General features: G+C 41.5%; 1 protein-coding gene across 2 annotated transcripts in view; it reads right to left on the bottom strand.

Annotated features, from left to right (window-relative positions):
- The window catches only part of RNF10 (ring finger protein 10), a 30,896-nt gene that overhangs the window by 6,023 nt on the left and 2,403 nt on the right, over positions 1–22,470 (bottom strand). Inside the window, exons 2-13 of one of the 2 annotated variants that reach the window (XM_014862463.3) lie at positions 15,312–15,508; positions 10,071–10,270; positions 8,826–8,916; positions 7,631–7,815; positions 7,415–7,551; positions 5,171–5,331; positions 3,762–3,887; positions 3,236–3,512; positions 2,886–3,019; positions 1,774–1,891; positions 1,428–1,529; positions 281–436 (exon numbers count right to left, since the gene is read on the bottom strand). In XM_014862463.3, the coding sequence (XP_014717949.1) occupies positions 281–436; positions 1,428–1,529; positions 1,774–1,891; positions 2,886–3,019; positions 3,236–3,512; positions 3,762–3,887; positions 5,171–5,331; positions 7,415–7,551; positions 7,631–7,815; positions 8,826–8,916; positions 10,071–10,270; positions 15,312–15,508 (1,884 nt within the window). The remainder of the gene's footprint in view (positions 1–280; positions 437–1,427; positions 1,530–1,773; positions 1,892–2,885; positions 3,020–3,235; positions 3,513–3,761; positions 3,888–5,170; positions 5,332–7,414; positions 7,552–7,630; positions 7,816–8,825; positions 8,917–10,070; positions 10,271–15,311; positions 15,509–22,470) is intronic. The other variant, XM_070516191.1, reaches the window with a different exon arrangement.

Genomic DNA, 22,470 nt, shown 5'->3' with positions numbered 1-22,470 from the left:
ACAGCTGGGTTGCAGGGAAGAATCTAGGTTCAACCATCTGCCATATGAGCTGCCTTGAGTTTTTAGAAGCTGGCAGGCCATAAAGTAGTCAATACAGCCAATAAGAAAGGTGAAGCAAATGGCAAGAATTTGATGTACCTCAGGAATATATAAACTACCCGAAGTAAGGTTAATCACCTAAAGACCCCACCTTGCCGAGTAGAAGGGATGTAAATTCAGACGCTAGGGTAGATCTGTGGCTGATGACCGACTTCATTCTTTAAAGCTCAACTGTATTTACCTGCTTGGGAACCCGGACTTCTGCTAAGAGGAGAAATGGAGAGGGCCCCATGGCCCTCGGTGCTGGTGGGACCCAAAGCAGAATCGGAGGAGCAGGTATAGGAATTGAAGGCAGGAAACTGCTGCAGATTCTCTAAGGGAATGTGGACTTCTGGGTCTGCAAAAGAAAGAGAACAGTAGGCCCACCTACAGAACTTCTCAAATCTTTTCTAACAGTTGAGGACAGCCAATATGAATCCCCTGGGGTTTGAAGGATGTAGACAGAAGTTTTAAAACCCAAATTTATAATAACTGTCATTTTATAATATGACTTTGTTTAATATAAAAGCCTTGTTCTAATAATTTGTAATTGAAGCTGGGTGATAAACATGGGGGTAAATTATTCTGTTCTATATACCTGTGTTTGAATACTTCCATAATAAAAAAAATTAAAACAAAAAAGACCTGTTCCTGAAACACCAATTTTCTCAAACTTTTAAGACTCGTGCCAAAAAGCTACACAGCATTGGGACCCCAGCTATATACTTATCCCAGGTGGAGAAGTAAAATTCATGTCTACCATACAATATGGAGTGAAAAATAGCTAAGTCCTTTCCCTAGCCAAAGACTCAATTCCTTTTTTCTGGAGGGTAACTAGGCCCTCATGTCACACTAATCTCCTGGGTTCAATGAAGCTTATGCTGGAGAACCAGATCAAAAAACCCTGTGATTATTAGTATGAAAGAGCTCTTAAATCTAACTTCCTGCATATATTTCCTAGTTTTTCAAGGTTTCTACTATCTCAGACTCTCTTGGCAGACTTGCTGTGTATAGATGTCCCTTTGAGAGTCAAAGGTGTGGTTGATGATCCATCCTGAGAGCACGTGGGACAATTATCCCCACCACTCAGCTGATCTCCTATTCCCTTCCTCAGGACAGGTTTTTTCACCCACTATGCCAAAGATGAATTTAATCTTACTCCTTACAATGACCCGCATTAACTCACTTAATTCTCAGGTAAGTCTATGAAGGAGGTACTGTTACAATTCACATTTAAGAGGAGGAGCTGAGATAGGAACCCAAGCAGTCTGGCTCCTGGGCCTGGGCACTGAGCCCCTCTACAATGATGCACAGCCGAACTAGTCAAAAACGCAAGTTCCTGAACTTACACTTGCCCTGTTTCTTGTTCTCCTCCATCTCAATTCTGCGCTCTCGGCGGCGTTCCTCCCGAGCCTTCTTCTGGCGCTGACGCTTCCTCTTCTCAATGTCATCTGCAGGTTGGTCGGATTGTGAGGGGGCAGACAACCTGACCATTAACCCCTCCCAGTTGACTAATGTGACTTATGTGGCCGTAGCTATACAAGTGGGCCCAGGTGGACTGGATGAATGGATGGAGTGTATCAGGAGGCACTGAGACTAATGACACAGCTCCATAATGCCTCCCACACTGGGTTTCTAGCCACAAGAATCCCTGAACCTCACTTATAAAGAGAAGCAAAGTAGGGGCATTCTCACCTGAGAATATCTCCAGGGTTTCCTTAGAGACCAGAGGAGGCTGCAGAGCCAGTTCACAGATGCTGAACTCACAGGTGAGTGGCAAGTGAGAGAGATATCTGTGACGCTGTCGAACATCCTACAGTGGAAAAGGGAGCAACACTCAACTAAGACCAGGCCTAACTCTGAGAGCAGATTCCCACCCCATATCCAACTGTGTACACACCCTCACAGACAGCACTAGGGCTCAAAGAGTAGTGCTCACATCATCACCATTTTGAAAAGCCAAATGGAAATTGTCAATTAACCTTCAATAAGGTAGAACAAGCAGTTTTTTGGTTTGTGCTGCAAATGAATGAATCAAGTCTGGTAGTAAATAATCTAAAGCTGATCAGTTGTTTCTGACTTTCTGGGGTCCATGACTGAGGGGACGATAACGAGTTATTTGTTGGCCAAAAATCTGGGAACCACTGACAGAATTAATGATAACTGAGAAGGCAGATAAAACAGATTTCCCTACTGAATGAAGTTTGGCCTAAAACAGTAAAAAATGAAGCCCATCAATTTAAGTTTAATTTTCTTTTCTATTGTTTTTCTATGTTTTACGAAAAGTTTATAGCACTCAGAAAGTCTATAAATTTGAGGCTGATAACAAATTTATGATCAATACAGGGATAACTCTCAAAGGGCAAAAATTCACATATGTAAATTATCAGACAATAATTCACAGGTATCTGCTAAGCCAAAAATGCATCTCAAGCTTGTGTAAGCTAGCTTAAAACCTCAAAGGACTTCTTGTTTTCTTGGACGGTCTTCTCAAGCAATAAGGAGAAAGAGAAATAAAAACAAACTCATCTTCAACAGAAATAGGAGATACCTATACTCCCAAACCACAGTAAGTGAACTTGCAAAGCAGAGAGCAGTGGTCACTGACTTAACAGAACCCTAGCATGGTAAGGGAGCACCATTTAACTTTCAAAAAATTCGTGGGCACCATCACTGACAAAAATAGACTTAAAAATACAAAAACTAAGGGACTTGAAGGTTTGTGGATTTGGGTTGGCTGGGCCCACCTCAAAGAGATTAGGTTAATGCCACTCCCCGACCCTCCACCTCTAAACGAAGGCCCTTACCTCAGACATGGAGTACCCAGCGATCTCCACCACCGTGGCCGAGATCTTCTCAGGGCTCTGCTCCAGGCTGCCATACTCCCGCACCAGGCAGCGCACATTCACAGGGTGCAGGAACATGTGCTGCCCGTCCTCCGCTGAAGACAAATGGCTCTATCATACAGCATCTTGGCCAGTCCTCAAAGACAGGGCCCTCCTTATAGCTATGCCTGCCTCTCCCTCCCCAAGCCAAGAGGCACAACAGATTCAAGGGCCCAAAATCTAATGCCAACATCTCCTTCTGCCTAGAGAGCCAAGTTATCTCTCTGAAACATCTCTGTAGCAACCCAGCCTTCCTTCTGAAGAACCCTCACCTTGGTAAAAGTAGTAACAAGGAGAGCAGCTCATGTGTGTGAAGCCTGGCTTGGTGATGGGCTCCTGCTGGCTGGACTCAGTACAAATGGTCCCCTCGCCAAGGGTGTCATCTGCTAACTCCGAGTCATCACAGGCCTCTGACAACCCCTCAGGCTCTAGTTCAGACATTGCTTCCTCTTCCTCTACCAGAGGGAGAGCAAGAGGGCGAGAAGGAGAGCCCAAGGAGCAAACTTCAGTGGTTTCTTCATCAAAAGCAGATAGATACTCTAGCACGCCCTGTTGGGACAAATTCTAGGTCAACAGAAAGTACATGTGGCAAAGGTAGGCACAGGAACCAAGCTCTCTGGATGTTTATCTTAGCTGTCACATTTACTGATTTAACACCCCTGAGGAAAGAACTAACAAACACACAGGAAATATAGTCCCTTCTCCCAAGAAAGTTCAGATCTCACAACAGAGCCGACCAGCTCAACAGCAGCATTTGAGGAATGAGAGCAGTTTAGTCTGTAACAGGGACACACTAACCTTCCTAGGTTGAAAAACAGACTCCTTTGCCAAGGGAGCCATCAGCACCAGTTGTTCCAGAGCAGCCACAACACCAGTCACCTCCCCTCTGCTTTCAGCGGATCCTGACAGAGCCTCTTCCCGAGTCTAGACCACCAGAAAGAAGAGCAGAGAAAGTTAAGTTTCCAGAAACACACTTAGTTTGAAAGGCAAGGGCTTACAATAGCTTATTCTCTCAACAGGAGCAAAAGTTAAAAGGCAACAAGACGCAATGGAAAGGGTTTAAGTACTTAAAATACTCAATCTTTAAGGGAAACAGGAAGCAAAAAGCACCTAGTACTGAAGTGGGATGGTATTCTGCTTAGACTCTCTGACAATGACAACACTACACAAAAGCTTCCTGAACAGAAATCCAAGAACAGAGAACTAGTCTTCTAGTTTTTACAAACTATGCCCAGAGAGAGCCCCAGGGCAGGAGGCAAGGGTTTGGCCAACTCCCAAATCAACCTGGACAGCTCTACTTCTGTGTAGCTTTTCTTCTACCTGAAATGCATTTGAACAAATACTCTGCACTGCAGAAAGAAAATACGAGCTAAACACATAGGACCCTGCCCAAGGACGACTTAGGAGTCAGAGATAGAAATTTAAATACCAGCTTCACCTCTTATTAGTTGTGTGTCCTCAACCAAATTACCTAACCCATGATTCCACTTCCTCATCCCTGAAAAGGGAACAGTTATTATCTACCACAGCAGGATATGAAAGTGAGATAAATCTAAGTACAGTATGTTAGCACAGGGCCTGTCACATACCAATCACTCAATAAATGAGGGCTTCCACTGTTCTGATGCAGATCAGTGATTCTCAGAATGTAGTTTGGGGATGAGCAGCATCAGAAGCACCCTGGAACTTGTTATATTGCAAATTATCGAGCCTACTGAGCCCAGACCTGCTTAATCAATCTCTCAGGATGGAGCCCAACAAGCAGTCATTCTGATGCTTGTTAAAGCTTGCAAATCCCTGTTGCAGGATACGGGACACAGGGAATCTGTATTTGGGTAATTCTTGCTGCTCCAAGAGCCTCAGCAGGTATTGATAGGGCCTGCTGGGTAAGCCGTAATACTTTCTCCACAATGTCCCTCAAACAAAACATCTCTAAAAATAAATCCAAGTGTTTTCCTGGAACACAAAAAAACCTATCTTGCCTAACCTAAGAAACTCCAGTGTGACTATTAGTTATAAGATCATCTTAACTTGTTCCTTTCAGTTTCAAAGAGTGCTTTAAAAACTACAAGGTCAGCCCTTCCCTCCCATCACCAAAGCCCAGAGCAAAATTGGCTATTTGAGCCATTCCCTGCTTATTGTCTTAAACGTGGGGTTGAAGTAACCAGTCCCCACCATTTCACCCCGTTTCCAGTGCATCCTCTCACCTTGAGCTCCTGGATAGCTGCCTCAATAAAGCAGGACTCGGGAGTGTGCTTCTCCTCTGCCAGCTGCTGCTCAAGTGCTACTTTCTCTTCCTGAACGACCCGGCGCAGCACCTGCTCCTTAGAGGCCAGCAGCAACTTGGAGTACTGGCTGTGCTGTTCATCTACAAGAAAGCCAGCAAGATTACAGAAACGCAACAGTCAAAGCTGGCAATGGCGCGGCTCAACAGGAGCTTTCATACACAGCTTTGTTCCTAAGGTGAACATGGACTGATTTAGTATGATTGCCTAGAAAATAATTTAGCAATGACTTTAAGGTTCATAACTCTGACCCCATAATACACAGAATCTATCCTAAGAAAACCAAAGATACAGCCAAAAATTTAGTCAATGTTCATTAATTACAGCATTGTCTGTAATATCAGACAACCTGCAACCAACCATAAGTCCAACAATAAAGAAATGATTAATGACATGATGGTATACTCATTAAAGAGAATTTTGTTGACATTAAAAAAGTTTTCTAAGAAGGGAGCTTTAGTGACATGGAGAAATACCCACATTATATGGGAAAAAAAGCAGATGGCAGACTAGAAAACTTAACCCCAATCTAACAAAAATATACATTTGTATATACAATATTTAACATTTTGGAGTACCTCTTGGTAAAAGGATCATGGATGATTTACTTCCTTTCCTTCTGTTCCCCCATATTTTCTATACTTTTGAAAAAGTTTTAAACAATCTTATCTTTTGAGACCCCTTGAAAGGCCCTATGTATTCCCACCCTATCATCCTAGCAGCCACCCAGAGATAACCATTTACAAATTTGAACATGTATCCTTCAAACCTTTTTCTATTCGTTTATATACCCATGTTCACAGAAATAAAGGCTTTTCCATAAATGATAACTGTGAATTTTGTTCTACAGTTTATTTTTCACTCAATGTGTCTTAAAATCTTTCAAAACGTTAATACAGAGATCTATCTCATGTTTACTTTCTATGTAGTGTTCCAAAGTATGATATCCTCTAATAACTAAGTTCTTTAGGGAACACTTAGGTTATTGCCAATTTCTATTACATTGTAACAGAAAACCCTTACACATGCTCCTTGATACAAATGGTTTCTTTACGATATTTAAGTATAAATGCTGGATCAAAGGTTGTGAATCTGTTAAATACTACCAAATTGCTCCCCTAAAAGGCTATATTGATTTACATTTCCCACAAAAACAAGAGTACTCATTTCCCCAACCGCTGCAGGAACCCAGTGTTACCAATTTTTTTTTTTTATTGCATCAATCTAATGGGCATTTTGATTTGCATAACTCTTGGCAAAGTTAAATCTCTGTAGATACTTAGAGGTTATTCGATATCCTCTTCTGAGAAATGCTCTGTCACATGCTTAGCCCTTTCTTCTACTAGGTTGTTAATTTAATCTACAGGACATCTGTATGTCCTGAATTTTAATCTTTAGTTTTAAATGTGTAAATCTTCCTTTAGTTTATTTATCACCTGTTGACTGAGGAATCTTGTCAGATTTCATTGTTGGTAAATCAAATTTATCATTCTTTCCTTTTATGATATCTATGTTTTCAGCCTGGTTCAAAAATCCACCCATACTTAAGGATTCAAAAAGATATCGTCCCATGTTCTCTTTTAAAAGTTTAAAAGTTTCGGACTTTTTACATTTAATTCTCCAATCCATCTGGAATTGATTTTTATGAATGGTATGAGATGAGGATCCAATTTTATTTTTTCCTATATGAAGACCTGATTGTTTCAATACCATTTATTGAGAAATCTCTTTTCCCCAGAGATTGAAATGCCACTTTAATCCAAAGCTCATTTCTGCATGAAATATAGGGAACGAAACCCCTTGCCCTTTCTCCACTGTAAGCACTTGTCACACTCTATACCCTAATTGCTTAGATGCCAGTCTGTCTCTTCTATTAGACTACTGAGGTGCCAAGACTGGCTGACTGTAGAATCCCCAAGACCAGCACAGTGCCAGACACTGTTCAACAAAGTGTTATAATATGAAAAATTAAGATACATAACTGAACCAAACTTGAACCCAAGAGGTAAACCAAACTCTTCCCTAACGTACAGGAATCCTACGACTAATGTGGAAATGCTAGAACTGGCTTGCCCAAAGGCTACATTTATGACACTAGAAAGACATGTTCAGTAGCCTTAAAGGGCGTACCCAGGATTACTTACCCCCAGAATTAATGGAACTCACCTCCTAGATGAATAGGATGGTCTACATTCACCCATTTGGATTTGGGCAAGGCCACCAACACCCCTTTCTCCCTCTTCATCAGCTGCATCGTAATGGTGTCACCAACAACATACTGACGCGACTCTGTGGCAACAACACTGTAACGTGGACATTTAGATGCAGCAAGGCAAGGAGTTAACATGCTGGGGTCTAATCTAGCAAATGTCTCAATCTCACCTCTTGAGATCCTTCTTATGCACAGAACTGTAACAGATAGGACATTTACTCCAGGTCTTCTCACTCAGTGAAAGATAATGCAGGATGCATGCCCAGCAAAAGATGTGTCCACAACGGGTGATCTTGGCTGCAGTAGGTGGATATAGGCATATTGGGCAAGACGGCACTTCATGGCTGCATATGCGCTGAAACAAATCACCGCCACAAGTTACACAACTTTCAGAACTGACCAGGGATTGTCAAAGGTAAAGCCTTTCCTCTCCCATTTCCAACCGTGTATACCTCTATTCAACACATCTTCATAAAATTGTTCACTAATGCAGGTATATGTATGATAGCACCTTAGGTAAATCATTACGGTAACCATAATAATGGCTTAATATAATAAAACAACTACATAACAGGTTTTCAGGATTCTATATTAAAGAAAAAAAATGACAAATCACTCTATGATCTCATTTACAAAAAAAGATTTATATGTACATGTACATACATAAGGGCATAAAAAGGGTCTAGAAGTAACGTACCAGTAATTTCCAATGGAGGGGTCAATTAGACTTTTACTTTTTATGAGTCTCTATTTTTTTTTAAACCAATGCATATAAAACAAGTTTCACAGGCTTTCTATGTCATTCTCAGATGAATTTCATGAATTTTCCCAGTAACAGGAGTCCAGGCTTTAGGGCCCATCATTCGAAATCATATAACCCAGGAGCAGCAAGGGGATACCCAGAGCTCATAACTTCAACAGAAAACAAATACAGCAGTGCCTTGGACAGAAGTGCAGCAGTGTGGCTCATTCACCTGCCACAAGGATGAGGCCTGATTTGATACTGATGACTACAAAGGCTACCAATGAAGCCATGTCCATCTAACGAGCCCACCCTGGGTCAGGATGGTAACCAGAGTCCCTCACATATTCCCCTGCTTCTACTTCCCAGGAGAGAGAAGTCGTAGATAGCACTGCTTTTATACCTTCAGATCAGAGCCCTCCAACTCCCCAATCCTGCAGGCCAGCGCCAATTAGAGAGCACAAAACGAGCTCCAGGGCTGATCCCTTCAGAAAAGTCTACAGTCAGGCCATGTAGAAAAGGGTATCAGCAGTGAACCCAGCCAAGAGCGGCTTTGTCATCACAGTCCCTTTCTTTAGTTCTCTCTCCCACTAACTGCTTATAAGCTTAACTAAGCTACTCACCACTTGTTCCACAAAGTCCCAGTTGACTAAGGTATCGGGATCAGCAAAATGAGCTGTGTAGTCTTGGTCTTCAGACACCACAAACTGGCAGCTGGAAATAGGGAGGAAGACAGGGAAAAGGCAGACTGTCAGAATCGACCAACAAGTCCTCAGTGGAAATTCATCATCTCTTCACTTAGAAATCAAATGCAGGCCATTAGCAGCCATGGTTTGTATAACACTGAACTAGGACATCAGCCTCAGTTCTGAGCCCTGGCTCTGGAGGGAATCCAAGACTCAGTGGGTAGGAGTCTAAATCCATGAACTCTGTTTCTTCTGTTTCCAAATCCAGCCAAGCTGCCTGCAGGCCCCCCCGAACTAAAAGTAACCCAGACTTTGGTTCCATCAACCAGCAGATTTACTCCTACACTCCCAGAAACCCCAGAAAACAGCTAGTCCTCAAGGCAGTAGTAAGGACTGTTCTCAAATATGAAGGACTAAGTGCTTACTTCAGTCTAGACCCACAGTCAAATCTTACATTGTAACTAATGCCACACAAAAGCAAACAAAAGGGAACCAGTATTTGAGCAAATGCATGCCAAGCACTCCAACTTGTCATTCAATTCTCCCTTATTTCTCCTCCTTTACAGAGGAGAAGCTGAATCTCAAAGTGGTTAGGGAAATTACTCAAGGTCAAAGGCCAAAACAAGATTCAATTCTAGGTCCAATTCCAAAGCCAACACTTTTACTGCCTCATCATGATACTAAAGCTTTATTTAATTTTAGCATTAATTTATTTACTTAAGCATTATATATATATTTTTTTTTTGGTGAGGAAGATTAGCTCTGAGCTTCTATCTGTTGCCAATCTTCCTCTTTTTGCTTGAGGAAGACTGTCACTGAGCTAACATCCATGCCAATTTTCCTCTATTTTGCATGTGGGACACCACCACGGCATGGCTTGATGAGTGGTATGTAGGTCTGTGCCCAGGATCCAAACCCGAGACCAGTGAAGTGAAGCACACAAACTTGACCACTACACCACTAGGCTGGCCCATGCATTCTATTCTTTTAAGTACTGAGAATATCCATTTGGCAAGTAGGTTTTCAACACTTGCAAAAAAAAAAGAAGAGAAAAAAAGGAAAAAGAACCAGATCACCTCCCTTTCTGCCTCTCTCCCATAGTGTTTGTTTAAAGGAAGCCTCTTCTCAGCACAACTGCCCACAGCTCAATTTCACTTTCCTCCTAACAGGAGCCATACTCACTTGGCCTGCAAAAAGAGTTCCTTGTTAAAAGGCTTATGGCCCCACTTGTTCCTTTTTCCCCAGCTGCCATGTCCAGTGCCTTCAAAGTGACCCGCCTGGCCACGGGGTTCAAAAGTGAAATTCAACAAGTGGTTCAGGTTGATCTTCTTAGGACCAGAGAACTGGGCAGGGCTAAACTCTGCCCGTTGAGCCTCTGCTACCTAGGGAGAATGAGAATGAATCAGAGCATTTTAGATTAGGAAGACACTGATTTATAGCAGAATCCAGCACAACGCCTCCTTCTAAATGGCTTAAAATATTAACTAAATAAAACACAGGCTTAAAGTAAACAATCTTTCTAGGAAGGGGTCATGCAAAAGTCTACTCCAGATCTTGATGGGAGTGGGAGGGGAAAAAGAGCCTTTAACATACGATTACTTAAACTGTTTAGTCTGCCCTACTAAGTGGCAAATAAGCATTAAATGACAAAAGCCAGTATGAACTCCTCTACCTATCTTCAAGCACAAAGACTTACTGACTGGGTTGATCTTCTGACAGCCCCACAGGACTCCTACACCTTCACTCATTAGCTACTTGTTCTCTGGTTTGTTTCTGGCAAAGTGAGTCTGTGGAACTACACTCTGGAGGCAACTGCTAACTGCTATAGCCTTCAGGATCCTGCCAGAGACCTCCTTTCTAAGATACACACCACTATTCATTGTTAATTAAAACTGACAGAATTAGAACATGTAGGCAGACTAGCTCTGCGTCCAGAAATAAACCCAATCAGTAGATTCAGAAACAGTTTAGAAAGTACCAAGAAATCACATACGAGAAATACCACTGCCCACAAGATGGAACAACTCATGTAGGGGTTTTTTCAGCCCTCTTAACATTCCCAGATTGAAAGGGTACAGACACCTGCTATAAGTCACTCCGTGTATTTTCTAATCCCACTTTCCATTTAACGTCATAAACACTTTGCCATGTCATAAATGTTAGTATACACTCATTTTAAATAGCTGTATACCATTACTTTATATGGGTATACTATAATGCCCTAGCTTAGGACACAGACTGTCCACAGCTTTTCCACTGTTACAAAATAATGCTGTGATAAACACACTTTTGGACAGATCTCTGTGCACAATTATTTGGGCACCTACAATTTTTTTTTTGAGTGTATAGTAAGAATTATTATCAAAGGAAATGCAAATTTAAGGCTTTTGCTGCTAAGTCAAATTTAGAGTTTACTAAGCAGCACTTGCACATTATGTGGTAAAGAATCTAAAGAGCACAAAAAGGGATATGGTGAAAGATACCCTCTATTCCAGAGGCAACCAATGTACCCTCTGACATATTCTATGCACAGAGAATTATAGTATATGACCTTTACAATTAAATACAAAGAGTGGCATATGATACAGTTAAACAATTTCCTTTTATCTTAACAGACCTTGGGAGACAACACCCCCCGACTGTTTATGTAACTTACCCACAGGAAGCCCAAAACTTCCAGGTCATCCCTTCTCTCATCCCCTCAACTCTCATCTCCATATGGCTCTGCAATCCCTAGTCTTCCACCTCCAATGCCCCAAACTTAGATATGAGCTTGTGCGCACTCAACAAAATGCCCTATATTCTCAACCTTCTATCTTCACCTCGTTATCCTAGCTGGCCCACTGTCACTCTCCAATACTGCTCGTCATAATTCCTGATTCTTCTTTCGACACACTGACCTCTCAGTTCCTTGACCTCCTCTTCTCCTGTCAGCCTGCCCTCCAGCCTACCTCAGCCACCCATTCCCAGGGGCATACTGTCCAGAGCTGTGCTGTCCCATACAGCAGCCACTACTAGCCAGATGTGGCTACTGAGCACTTGAAATGTGGACAATGCTATGTCAAAAATGTTAAGTTATACTAGGTTAAATATATTCAAATAATGTGACCAGTTTATTTATTTATTTTTTTTAAGATTTTATTTTTATTTTTCCTTTTCCTCCCAAAGCCCCCTGGTACACAGTCATGTATTTTTAGTTGTGGGACCTTCCACTTGTGGCGTGTGGGACGCCACCTCAGCATGGCTTGATGAGTGGTGCCACGACCATGCCCAAGATTCAAACTGGCAAAACCCTGGGCTGCCGAAGTAGAGTGCACAAACTTAACCACTCGGCATGGGGCTGGCCCTGACCAGTTTACTTTTTTAACGGGGCAACTAGAAAATTTAAAATTACACATGCAGGGCTGGCCAGGTGGGGTAGTGGTTAAGTTCGCATGCTCTACTTTGGCAGGTCAAGGTTCACAGGTTCAGATCCTGGGGGTGGACCTACACACTGCTCATCAAGTCATGCTGTGGCGGATCCCACGTACAAAAAAGAGGAAGATTAGCAAGACATGTTAGCTCAGGGCCAATTTTCCTCACCAAAAGTAAATTAAATAAATAATTAAACTAAACTAAACTAAAATTACATATGTGGCTTACATTTCTACTGGACAGCACTGCTCTCAAGTCTAGACCATGCTGATAATAGCTGCACCTCTTTCATCATCTTAATTCTGTGTACCCTAGATCCAAAGAGCAACTCACTCCTTTCCTAGCTTGTTCCCTTTAGTCCTGACTCCAACAATTCTTCACCCTCACTGGGATCTCCAAACCAGTGATCCAACCCCCTAAATTTTCTTTCCTTATTTGACTTAATTCCTATGGTCCATTGCCCCTTTTTCTTTGTCAGCTGTACTCACCCAACAAAACCTTCCCCTGATTAATCCAACTCTCTGCCTATTCCACACCAGCACCAGAGCATTTAAACATGGCTAAAGAACACAACCACACTGACCAGTCTCACTAAAGTAGACCCTTATGCTGCCTGGCAGTCATACGACAATCCTATTATGCTTCGGTACTCCATAATTCCCCTTGTCACCCAGACAATTCCTTCATTCTTCAGGCTTCCAAACCATCTCTCTCAGCTCACCTTATATATTTCACTGAGACAATAAGAACAATCAGAAAAGACTCCTACACTCTCCTAGCAGTATTCTGCCTTCCTCGTTACTTGGATGAAGTGGCAAAGCTCCTATCTAAGCCAACTTCCTCCACTTGTGCACTACATCCCAACTCAAGGACCTTGTTCCAGCAATTCTCCCTTTCCTCTGCATCGTTTTCCCTCTCGCCAGAACAATCCCACTAGCAGAGATCCGCTGTAATTTCTCTAACCTTACAGTCTCTCTTGACCTCACATTCCTGCAAGCCACCGCCTTACCTCTCTGCTCCCCTTTAGAGCAAAGCCACCACAAAGTACTGTCCAGACTTGCTGTTTCTTCTTCCCATCCTCCCATTCTCTCTAAATCTATGCCAATGAGGTGTCTGTCCTCACCACTCCACCAAAGCAGTTCAAAGCCAACAAGCTACCTTCACATTTTCAAATCTAATGGTCAACTTTCAGTCCTAATCTTACTCAGCCTATCAGCTGCACAGGACAAAACTGATCACTTTCTCCAAAAGGTTTTCAGTTGTCTTTCTCCCTTTTTGCTGGTTCCTTAGCATCCGGACTTGGGGCTCAGTCCTTGAATCTACTCCCTTTTTGCAACACTTACTCCTTAACGATCTCACTTAGTTCCACAGTGGCAAACACTAACTGCATTCGGACAGCTCTCCAGCCTGGGTCTCCTCCTTGAACTCCAGATTCAGTTAACAGCCTATCTCTACTTAGAAATCTAACAGGCACCTAATGCAAATATAACATTTCCAAAGGTTATTCCAAATGGTAGTGTGTTCTTTGGCTTCATTTTCTACTTCTCAACCCATGGTAGCCTACTTGCTTTACCTCAAATCCCCTCCCCTCCACCCCAAACCCTGTATGCCTCTTGAAATCTTCCCTATTTCAGCAAATGGTACCTGAATTAGGCTCCTGCCAAAAATATTAGTCATTCATTTCTCTGCTCAGACCTCACATCTAATATATTCAAAAATCCTGTTGGCTCTACCTTCAAACAGCCCCCCAAATCTGATCACCTCTCATCACTATGGCTGTTCCAAAGCTTCCATCACTCTCACCAGGAACATCTTAATAGCCTCCTAACTAGTCTCCCTCCCTCTAAGACTCCAAGTCAGATTACCTTACTTCTCTTCTTAAACCCCTCAGTAGCTTCCCATCTCTCTGAACAAAAGCCAACGTTCTTCAAAGCCCCACATGATCTGACCCCTCTTACCATTCTTCGGCTTCATTTCTACTTCTCCTCCACCCATGGGAGCCTACCTGCTTTACCTCAGACACACCAAAAACATTACCACTTCTGCTCCCTTGCACTTGTTACTCCTTCTGGCTAGGACACTTTTTGTCAAAACCGTATGGTGTGCTCCCTTGTTTCATTCAGAACTCTACTTAAAATTCATCCTCGGAGCAGCTTTCCTTAGCCACCTTCTAAATCTGCACTCCCTGTTACTCTCTACCCCTTTACTTCTCTGTCTTACTTTTTTTAATTCAATAAGCACTTACTATCAGATTAAATAACAGTTTGTTTACTGTGTCCCCAAACTAGAACATAAGCTCCTGAAGAACAATGTTCCACTCAATGCTGTATCCCAAACTCCTATGGTACCTGGTGCACAGTAGGTGAGGAGTAAATTTCTGGTGAATGAATGAATTCTTCCATAAGTGTATTCAATAAATCTGTCTTATTTATAATGGTTACATAGTATGGAACATTAAAACAGCAGGATAATTTATTTAACTAGTCCTTTGTTGATGGCATTCAGGTCGTTTCCTAAATTTTGCACCTACAAACAATGCTGCAGTAGACTCCTTTGTACAAGTCTTTATGCACTTGCAGAAGATATCTAAGACTACTAAAATCAGAGTGCCTATGACTAAGGATATAGTATTTTACATTTTGCTAGATACTACAGAGCAAACGTGATTAATTAATTAATGTCATCTTATTACCTAAATATTCCAAAGGGTACCTATAATTCAAGAATGATAATAAAACCACTCTGCAAATTAAGGTACCCCAAATTTACTGTAATTTCTCACAATCCATGATTATGATGTCTTCCTCTTCCAAGGAAATTTTCATAACCTTCAAGGGAAGCAAGGAGGCAAAGTTCCAAACCTTGTTAATTCTCAACTACTTGAGACTGCTTTGGTTGTTTACTCTTCCACCTCTTGTTCCCTCCCTCCCCAACTACTGACAGACAGGGGAGGGGCAGAAAGCAGACCTCATGCTTATGTTCTAGAAAGAACATTCTAAACTTCCATACCTCATCTCGTCTTCCACCATTAAAAGAAGAGCTAAAGAGTTTGCTGCTGCCGCCGCCCCTTTGAGGAGGCATCTTGTTAAAAGTTTTGCTTTTCTGTGAATTGGAGCGACGGAACTGGTTGCTGAAATTTTCATTTTTGGGGTAGGAAGGTTCACGTTTGCGATTATAACGCTTGGATCCATTTGAGTTCTTTCCATCTGAAAGCAAGAAATGCAAAAGAATCAGTTAAGAAATGACACATAGTCTTGGCCAATTGCTCTCCACCTCCCAACAAAATTGTGTTTAAACAAGGGTAAATGGGCCCTTCCCTGGCCTCCAAGAAATCTGGGTTTGGGCCAGAGCATTAGTGCTTCGGGCAAGACATCACCTAGTAGGTGGGTTTTGTTTTGATTTTTTTTTAAGCCTAAAGGGTCCTTCTCTCAAGATGAATACAATATAGATCAAACAACATAGATTCTCAGTTCTTAATGTCTCTTTTTTACACAGCTTAACCACTGGTCTTGTAAAAGTCCATTCAGACGAAGTGATACGAAAGGGAACAGCTTATCTATACAGTCATGCTTTGCTTAACAACAGGGATATGTTCTGAGAAACGTGTCATTAGGCAATTTCATCACTGTGCAAATACCATAGAGTATATTACACAAACCTAGCCCAGTGTGGTATAGCCTACCTAGTGCGGTATATCCTAAACCTAGTGTGGTATAGCCTACCATACACCTAGGCTATGTGGTACTCTCTTATGGGACCATCACTGAATATGCAGTCTGTCGTTGACTGACACGTCATTATGTGGCGCACGACTGTATCAGGGAAAAGCATTTTATCTGGAGGCAGGACAGAAGATACTATTCTCCTTAAATTATTCTCCTTAAATTATTACAGCATTAAATTATTACACTGCAACGGCTTGACCCAGGCCCTACCAGATACGTTCAAGAGACATAAAAACAAAAAAACAATATTTATGTATGTTCTCAAGCTCCAACTGAGAAGCTACTAAAAACTGACAAAACAAAAGAAGTTGAGCTCTAAGAGCATATTAGATTAGCATGAGTTATACCCTTTTAAAAAATATTTCTTGCTTTTTTCCTCCAATTATAAGAACATATGTTCAATTTTGAAATCCAGAAGAATAACCTAAGTTTGCCAGGACCCAAAGAATATGAACCTATAAACAGCGTTTAATCTCCTTTTACTCTCTATTTTATACACTTGCCACAGGTCTTCCACAAAATGAGGCATACAAGATTTACTGTCTTCTATCTATTACTCCATGAGCTTTTTCATGCACCCTAGTCTTCAAAAGCATGATTAATGGCTGCACTGTTGCATACCACATGCTTACAGCATAATATAACCAATCCTCTATTGCTGTACATTTAGGTGGCTTCTAATTTTTTGCTGATTTAATATAATAGTACTGGGAGCCTCTTTACCCAGGGGCCTACGTGTATGATTATGCAGAATTCTCAAAGTGGAATTAAATTAGCAGATCAAGTATGATCATTAAAGCCTTTTACACATCCTCAAGTTGCTCTCTAGAACCATTACACCAATTTGTTTGTATTCTAACAACACTATAAGAGAAAACATCTAGTTTACTACCTTCTTGATAATACTGAGTTGGATAAACTTTCTTAAATTGAAGGCTCAGAATAATTTCTTGCTTTAAATTTGAATTTCTCTGATGACTAGCAACAAACACTTTCTCAGTCTGTTGACCATTTGTATTTTGTGCAAAGAGCTTGTTTGTATTCTTTGCCCCATTTTTTCTACTGGGGAGCTGAACTGCATAGATTATTCTGTCCCAAATTGAACAAAGAACCCTGACCAGACACACTTAACATGTGCCAAAGTTTACCAGCTTAAAAAAAAAAGGCAAAATAAAACCTGAGAACCATACACAACTAACTAAAGGTGAAAGAGGTCCCCAAATTAGGCCTTGAGCAAAAAAAGACTAATTTACCTTTCTTGTCCCTTCACTCACTCCATTTTGTCTTATTTCAACAGGGAAATCTGATCAAATTAAATCTTCACACTAGTTTAATGGCTTTACAAGCAAAAATTTAGAGAGAATGGAAGTTGGGGAATTTTTAAGGAAAAAATCCATTAGGATCACACTCAAACTTTAAGGGGGGGCATGTTTTACAAAGTCAAGAGGATTCCAGCATGAGCCTCAGAAACTACAAAGTTTTCCCCCCCAAATACAGCCTAACTTTGCTTATTTTAAAAATGCATAACTTTGGGGCCAGCCCTGTGGCACAGCGGTTAAGTTCGCACATTCTGCTTCTTGGTCGCCTGGGGTTCGCCGATTTGGATCCCGGGTGAGGACATGGCACGGCTTGGCAAAAGCCATGCTGTGGTAGGCGTCCCATGTATGAAGTAGAGGAAGATGGGCACAGATGTTAGCTCAGGGCCCGTCTTCCTCAGCAAAAAGAGGAGGATTGGCAGTAGTTAGCTCAGGGCTAATCTTCCTCAAAAAAAATTAATTAAAAAAAAATATATATATATAATTAATAAAAACATGTCTGGAAAGGCAACACAGCAGGCTGTTAATGACAGTTAATTTTGGGAAATGGAGCTATTGACTTTTACCTAATATAGTGGTTCTCAATCCTGCCAGTTCATAGGAATCACTCAGATGAGCTTCTAAGGGATTCCTGTGCTCAGGCCTCACCCTCTAAGATTCTGACTTAAGTATACAAAATTACTGTTCTGTATACTTATTATTTGGCTAATTTTTAAAGCTGTAAGTACCTAGAAGAAGTTACTTCTAGACAAGATGGTCAGCTTATTTTACAGAAGACTAAATAAATCCAAGGTGAAGCATATCTCCAGAGAAAAGGAAACGTGAGCTGATAAACCAGAGTCCAAATTTTGAAAGCAGTCACTTCACATGCAGTTTGTCAACAACATGGGATAAATGAGTGCTGCCATCCTCTCCAAACCTGACCAAACTGCAGCCTGAGAGTCAACCTAATAGTCATGTGAGATGATGGGAATGTAAACAGAGAACCGAAGGTCACAAACACCACCAGGCTAGGTTCACTCCTAGCAGTTACCTTTAAATCCTACTTAGGGAAAGTGACCAGAGTTTAATCTGAAGTTAGAATTTAAGAAATAGACTTGTACCTACTACTTCAGTTAGCAACAGTTACTGTCAAACATGGCATCAGCAGTAACAATTAGAAAGTGAAGCTTCAGATCTCACGCAAATTCTGCCTTACCCTCAACCCATAAATAGTTTATAGTAAGATTTCAAATAAACAGAAAATTCAGAAGGATACAGAACCCTAGCTAACTTTACATGAGAACAAGTCAGGTCTTATGAAGAGGACAGGCATATACAGAAAACCCATATTCCCCAAAACTCATTACCCAACACTGTTTCAGATGATCCTGCATTTGACCCTAACTGTTGCTTTCAAGACAAGCACCTAATGATTTGCAGATTTAGATAAAGCCAGATTCTACACTTTGAGGGCTCAAGAAAGTAAGCTGGTACTCAGCAAGAGGGCTGTTTCCATTTCTTCACTTATTACCACACTGGCAAGGAAATGGTTTCATAATGCTTACAGAACTGCCCTCTGATGGACAGTGAACTGCTCATTTCTAAAGCACATTACAACAGCTGACCACACAGGGATTCATGATTTTAGTTACTAAAATCAACGGCCTCACCTTGTCTTCCACTTACCCAAGGGTATAATGTCAGACATCTAAAGTGAGAGGTTGGCTCTTATCTCAAGACCCAGGCAACAAGCACATAAAGATTGAAGGTACAGTCAGGCCTGGGACCCAGAGATAAAATTTAGAGTACTGTTTTTGAGATGTTTAATAGACAACTTTAGGATATACACATGAATAACTCAGGGGTAGAATCTGTCCTCCTTTCTCTGATAGGAGATAACTGAGATCACCTACTTTAGATTTTGGAAAACAGACAAAAAGTCAAGTTCAGTTCCTGGGAGAAACATACTCTGCTGAAAGTTTTAAGTTTCAGAGCAGTGGTTCTCAATCCCAGCTGCACAAGAGAATCACATGCAGAGATTTTTAAAACCATGAATGCCCAGGGCCCAAGGGCCCAACCTAGGCCTAAAGAATCAGAAAGAATCCCTACAGAAGGGCCCCACACATTCCTACTTTTAAAACAGGTCCTCAGGGGGGCTGGCCCTGTGGCTGAGTGGTTGAGTTCACGAGTTCTGCTTCGGCGGCCCAGGGCTTTGCCAGTTCGGATCCTGGGCACGAACATGGCACCGCTCATCAGGCCATGCCCACACACCAAAACTAGAAGGACCCACAACTAAAATACACAACTATGTACTGAGGGGCTTTGGGGAGAAAAAGGAAAAATAATAAATAAATAAAATATTAAAAAAAACAAAAGGTCCTCAGGAGATTCTGATACACAGCCACAGCTGAGAACAACTGCCAGGAGCCACTGTCAAGACACATTCTGAAATGGACAAGACCATTAATTAAACGGCTCAAATCCAGAACTCAGGACCCCAGAGTTAACAAGTAAGAGATCTGAAAATTAAACCCAGAGTCTGAGTTGTTCCACATTTCTCTAACAGAAAGGTCTCCATCAAATAACAGCAAGCATATCTCAGTCTCTTCACCCTATTACCAAATTAAAGGCCATAATTTTTTTCCAGAGTGAAATACTTTGGCATCATCAACATTTCTAACTCTAGTTCTCTAACAGGTGGCACAGCCCTAGAGGTCAGAATACCAGCCAAGAAGCTTCTGCTGCTGATTCATGCTGTAATCACAAACAAGTTGCTTACCCATCGTCCAGAGTGGTTGATAAGCACCTCCGGAAGGGCGACATATGGCCTTACTACAGAACCAACTGACAACAAATTGAATCCAGCTGAAATTAGTAATTCTGAATGAAAGGGGGAGAGAGGTGGTATCAGGAATGATGCACGTGCCAGTTACCTGCTTGCTAAGTGAATTTATACCAACTATATTTATAAATATTGCCTAGGACTTAAGAATTCACTGGACAAATCACCCTAACCCTTCTAAGCCTCAGTTTTCTTGTCTGTAAAATAGGGCTAATCCTCTCCTCTCCCTCCTCACAGGGCCATGGAGATTAAGAGAAAACTTCTGTAAAATGCCTACCACAGTGGTTGGTACATGGTTTCTGGTATTATGTGAAAGCCTATTATTAATTAATCTAAATCATTCCTGTCAAGAGCACCCACTAGACTTCCAAGACAGCCATATAAACCAAGGACTCCAGCCAAGAGGCCCCAAAATTCTTCTCTAAGCAGTTTTTATTGAAGGCTTCAAGTCACCTCAATTTCCAAAGCCATCAAAACCTCCAGGTCCATTTACAGCTCAGACGCATTCTTCAAGGCAATTACCACTAGTAACCTGGCTTCTGGTACCGGAACAAGAGGAAGAGTGCTAGGATAGTGCTTCATATTACCAACCTCAAAATAACTGCTGCATAATACCTGACCTTCCCTTAACCTCCAGAGCAGTACCATCCCCTGCCCAGGGGGACGGGGCAAGAGGCTGGTTCCAGGCCAGGGTCCACCGCTTGCCCATAAACTGCCTAGCCCCTCTCTTGCCTCTTTTTATTTTCTTTGCTCTTTCTAAACAACTTTCTCCAAATCCTAACCCACCTCTCTCTCCTGGGCTATTATCACCAGGATATTTACTGTTGAATGTTCTTAGAACTGCATCTTAGCCCTTCTGGAACAAAGCTGCAGGAACATATCCAAGAAAAGGAATGTTATGTGAATGTTTGAAGCAATTAGCCAAGGCAAAGAAACCGTGGTATGCCGCTCTGGCCAGAAAGATCAAGAAATCCCTGTAGCCAAATTTACCTAATTCCTGTGTGCATGAAGGGCAAATTTAAGCCAGCCACAGGAACAAAGACTCAAGAATGTTAATCACGCAGCTAGGAAGCAAATGACCATTTATGGTACAGGGAGTTTAGAGAAGAGAAACCAGAGGGGTTTTTTTGTTTGTTTTTTACGTGAGGAAGGGAAAGGAGAGAAGAAAAGGTAATTAAATATTTAAAAATTGAAAAACTCTTGTTCTTGTTACTTTGACAAAAGAAAGGCAAGTTACGTCTTTTCACCTTACCCTTCCTGTTCCTCCTTCAATTCAGTACTCTGAAATGCAAGAAGCCCTTTCAACAAATCAAAGCAGAACCAAGTACATCAAGTGTGGAGTCAGCTTCTGAAATACTACAGAAACCTTTTTTAAGGAATTATGCTGAATGTAAGTCTATCCTTTTGTTAGAGCGACCATCTAGAAGTCACTGTGTGAGAGGTCCTGAATGATAGCTGTTATGGCAGCACCGGTCCTAGCTATAATGTTCTTTAGGCAGCATACGCTACCCTCCAGTTCAATCTTAAAAATTAGCCAATACCCAGAGTTTGCAAAACCATTTTTAATCTCTACCACTACACCTTTGAATTTGTTCCTAAATGCAGTGGATTATGGTTGATGAAAAACTCTGTATTTAGTTACAAACCTATCCTTCCTTTTTGGTAAGGGAATACACATAGGAGTAGCCAGAAAAGTAGGCAGTGGCAATGACAAACATGGTCAAGGTTTCTAACAAACATATTAAACAAAAACTAATGCTACCAGGGCCGGGCTGGCCCAGTGGCCCAGCGGTGAGGTTCACACGTTCCACTTTGGTGGCCAGGGTTCGCTGGTTCAGATCCCAGGTGTGGACCCACGCACGGCTTGTGAACCCATGTTGTGGCAGCTGTCCCACATATAAAGCCAAGGAAGATGGGCACGGATGTTAGCTGAGGGCTGGTCTTCCTCAAAAAACAACAAACATTATTGCTACCAGAAGGCATACTTGTATATTTCATAAAACCTAGCCAAAAGTCTTTTACATGCGTTTTTATTTCCTTCCTCAGAAGCTTTCAATTAAGAAGGTGAACAAGTGTTTTAAGAGCATTTCATACCATTTAACTGTCAAAAAAAAAATCACTTTAGTCAGAAGAAATCCAACAATATTTATTCTATATAAGTCTCTTTGAAACATAGACACTGACAAATATTAGCTTTGGTCAAATTACAACAGAATTCTCTATCATCCTGTTGAGTAATCATAGTTAGTTCCACCAATCAACATATGCAAAGTCAGGGACAACATGAGTAAAATATTTTAAAT

Source organism: Equus asinus, chromosome 8 (assembly GCF_041296235.1).
Source record: "Equus asinus isolate D_3611 breed Donkey chromosome 8, EquAss-T2T_v2, whole genome shotgun sequence".
Taxonomy (NCBI): domain Eukaryota; kingdom Metazoa; phylum Chordata; class Mammalia; order Perissodactyla; family Equidae; genus Equus; species Equus asinus.
Note: the sequence above shows the minus strand (reverse complement) of the source record. Positions and strands in the feature narration are given on the sequence as shown.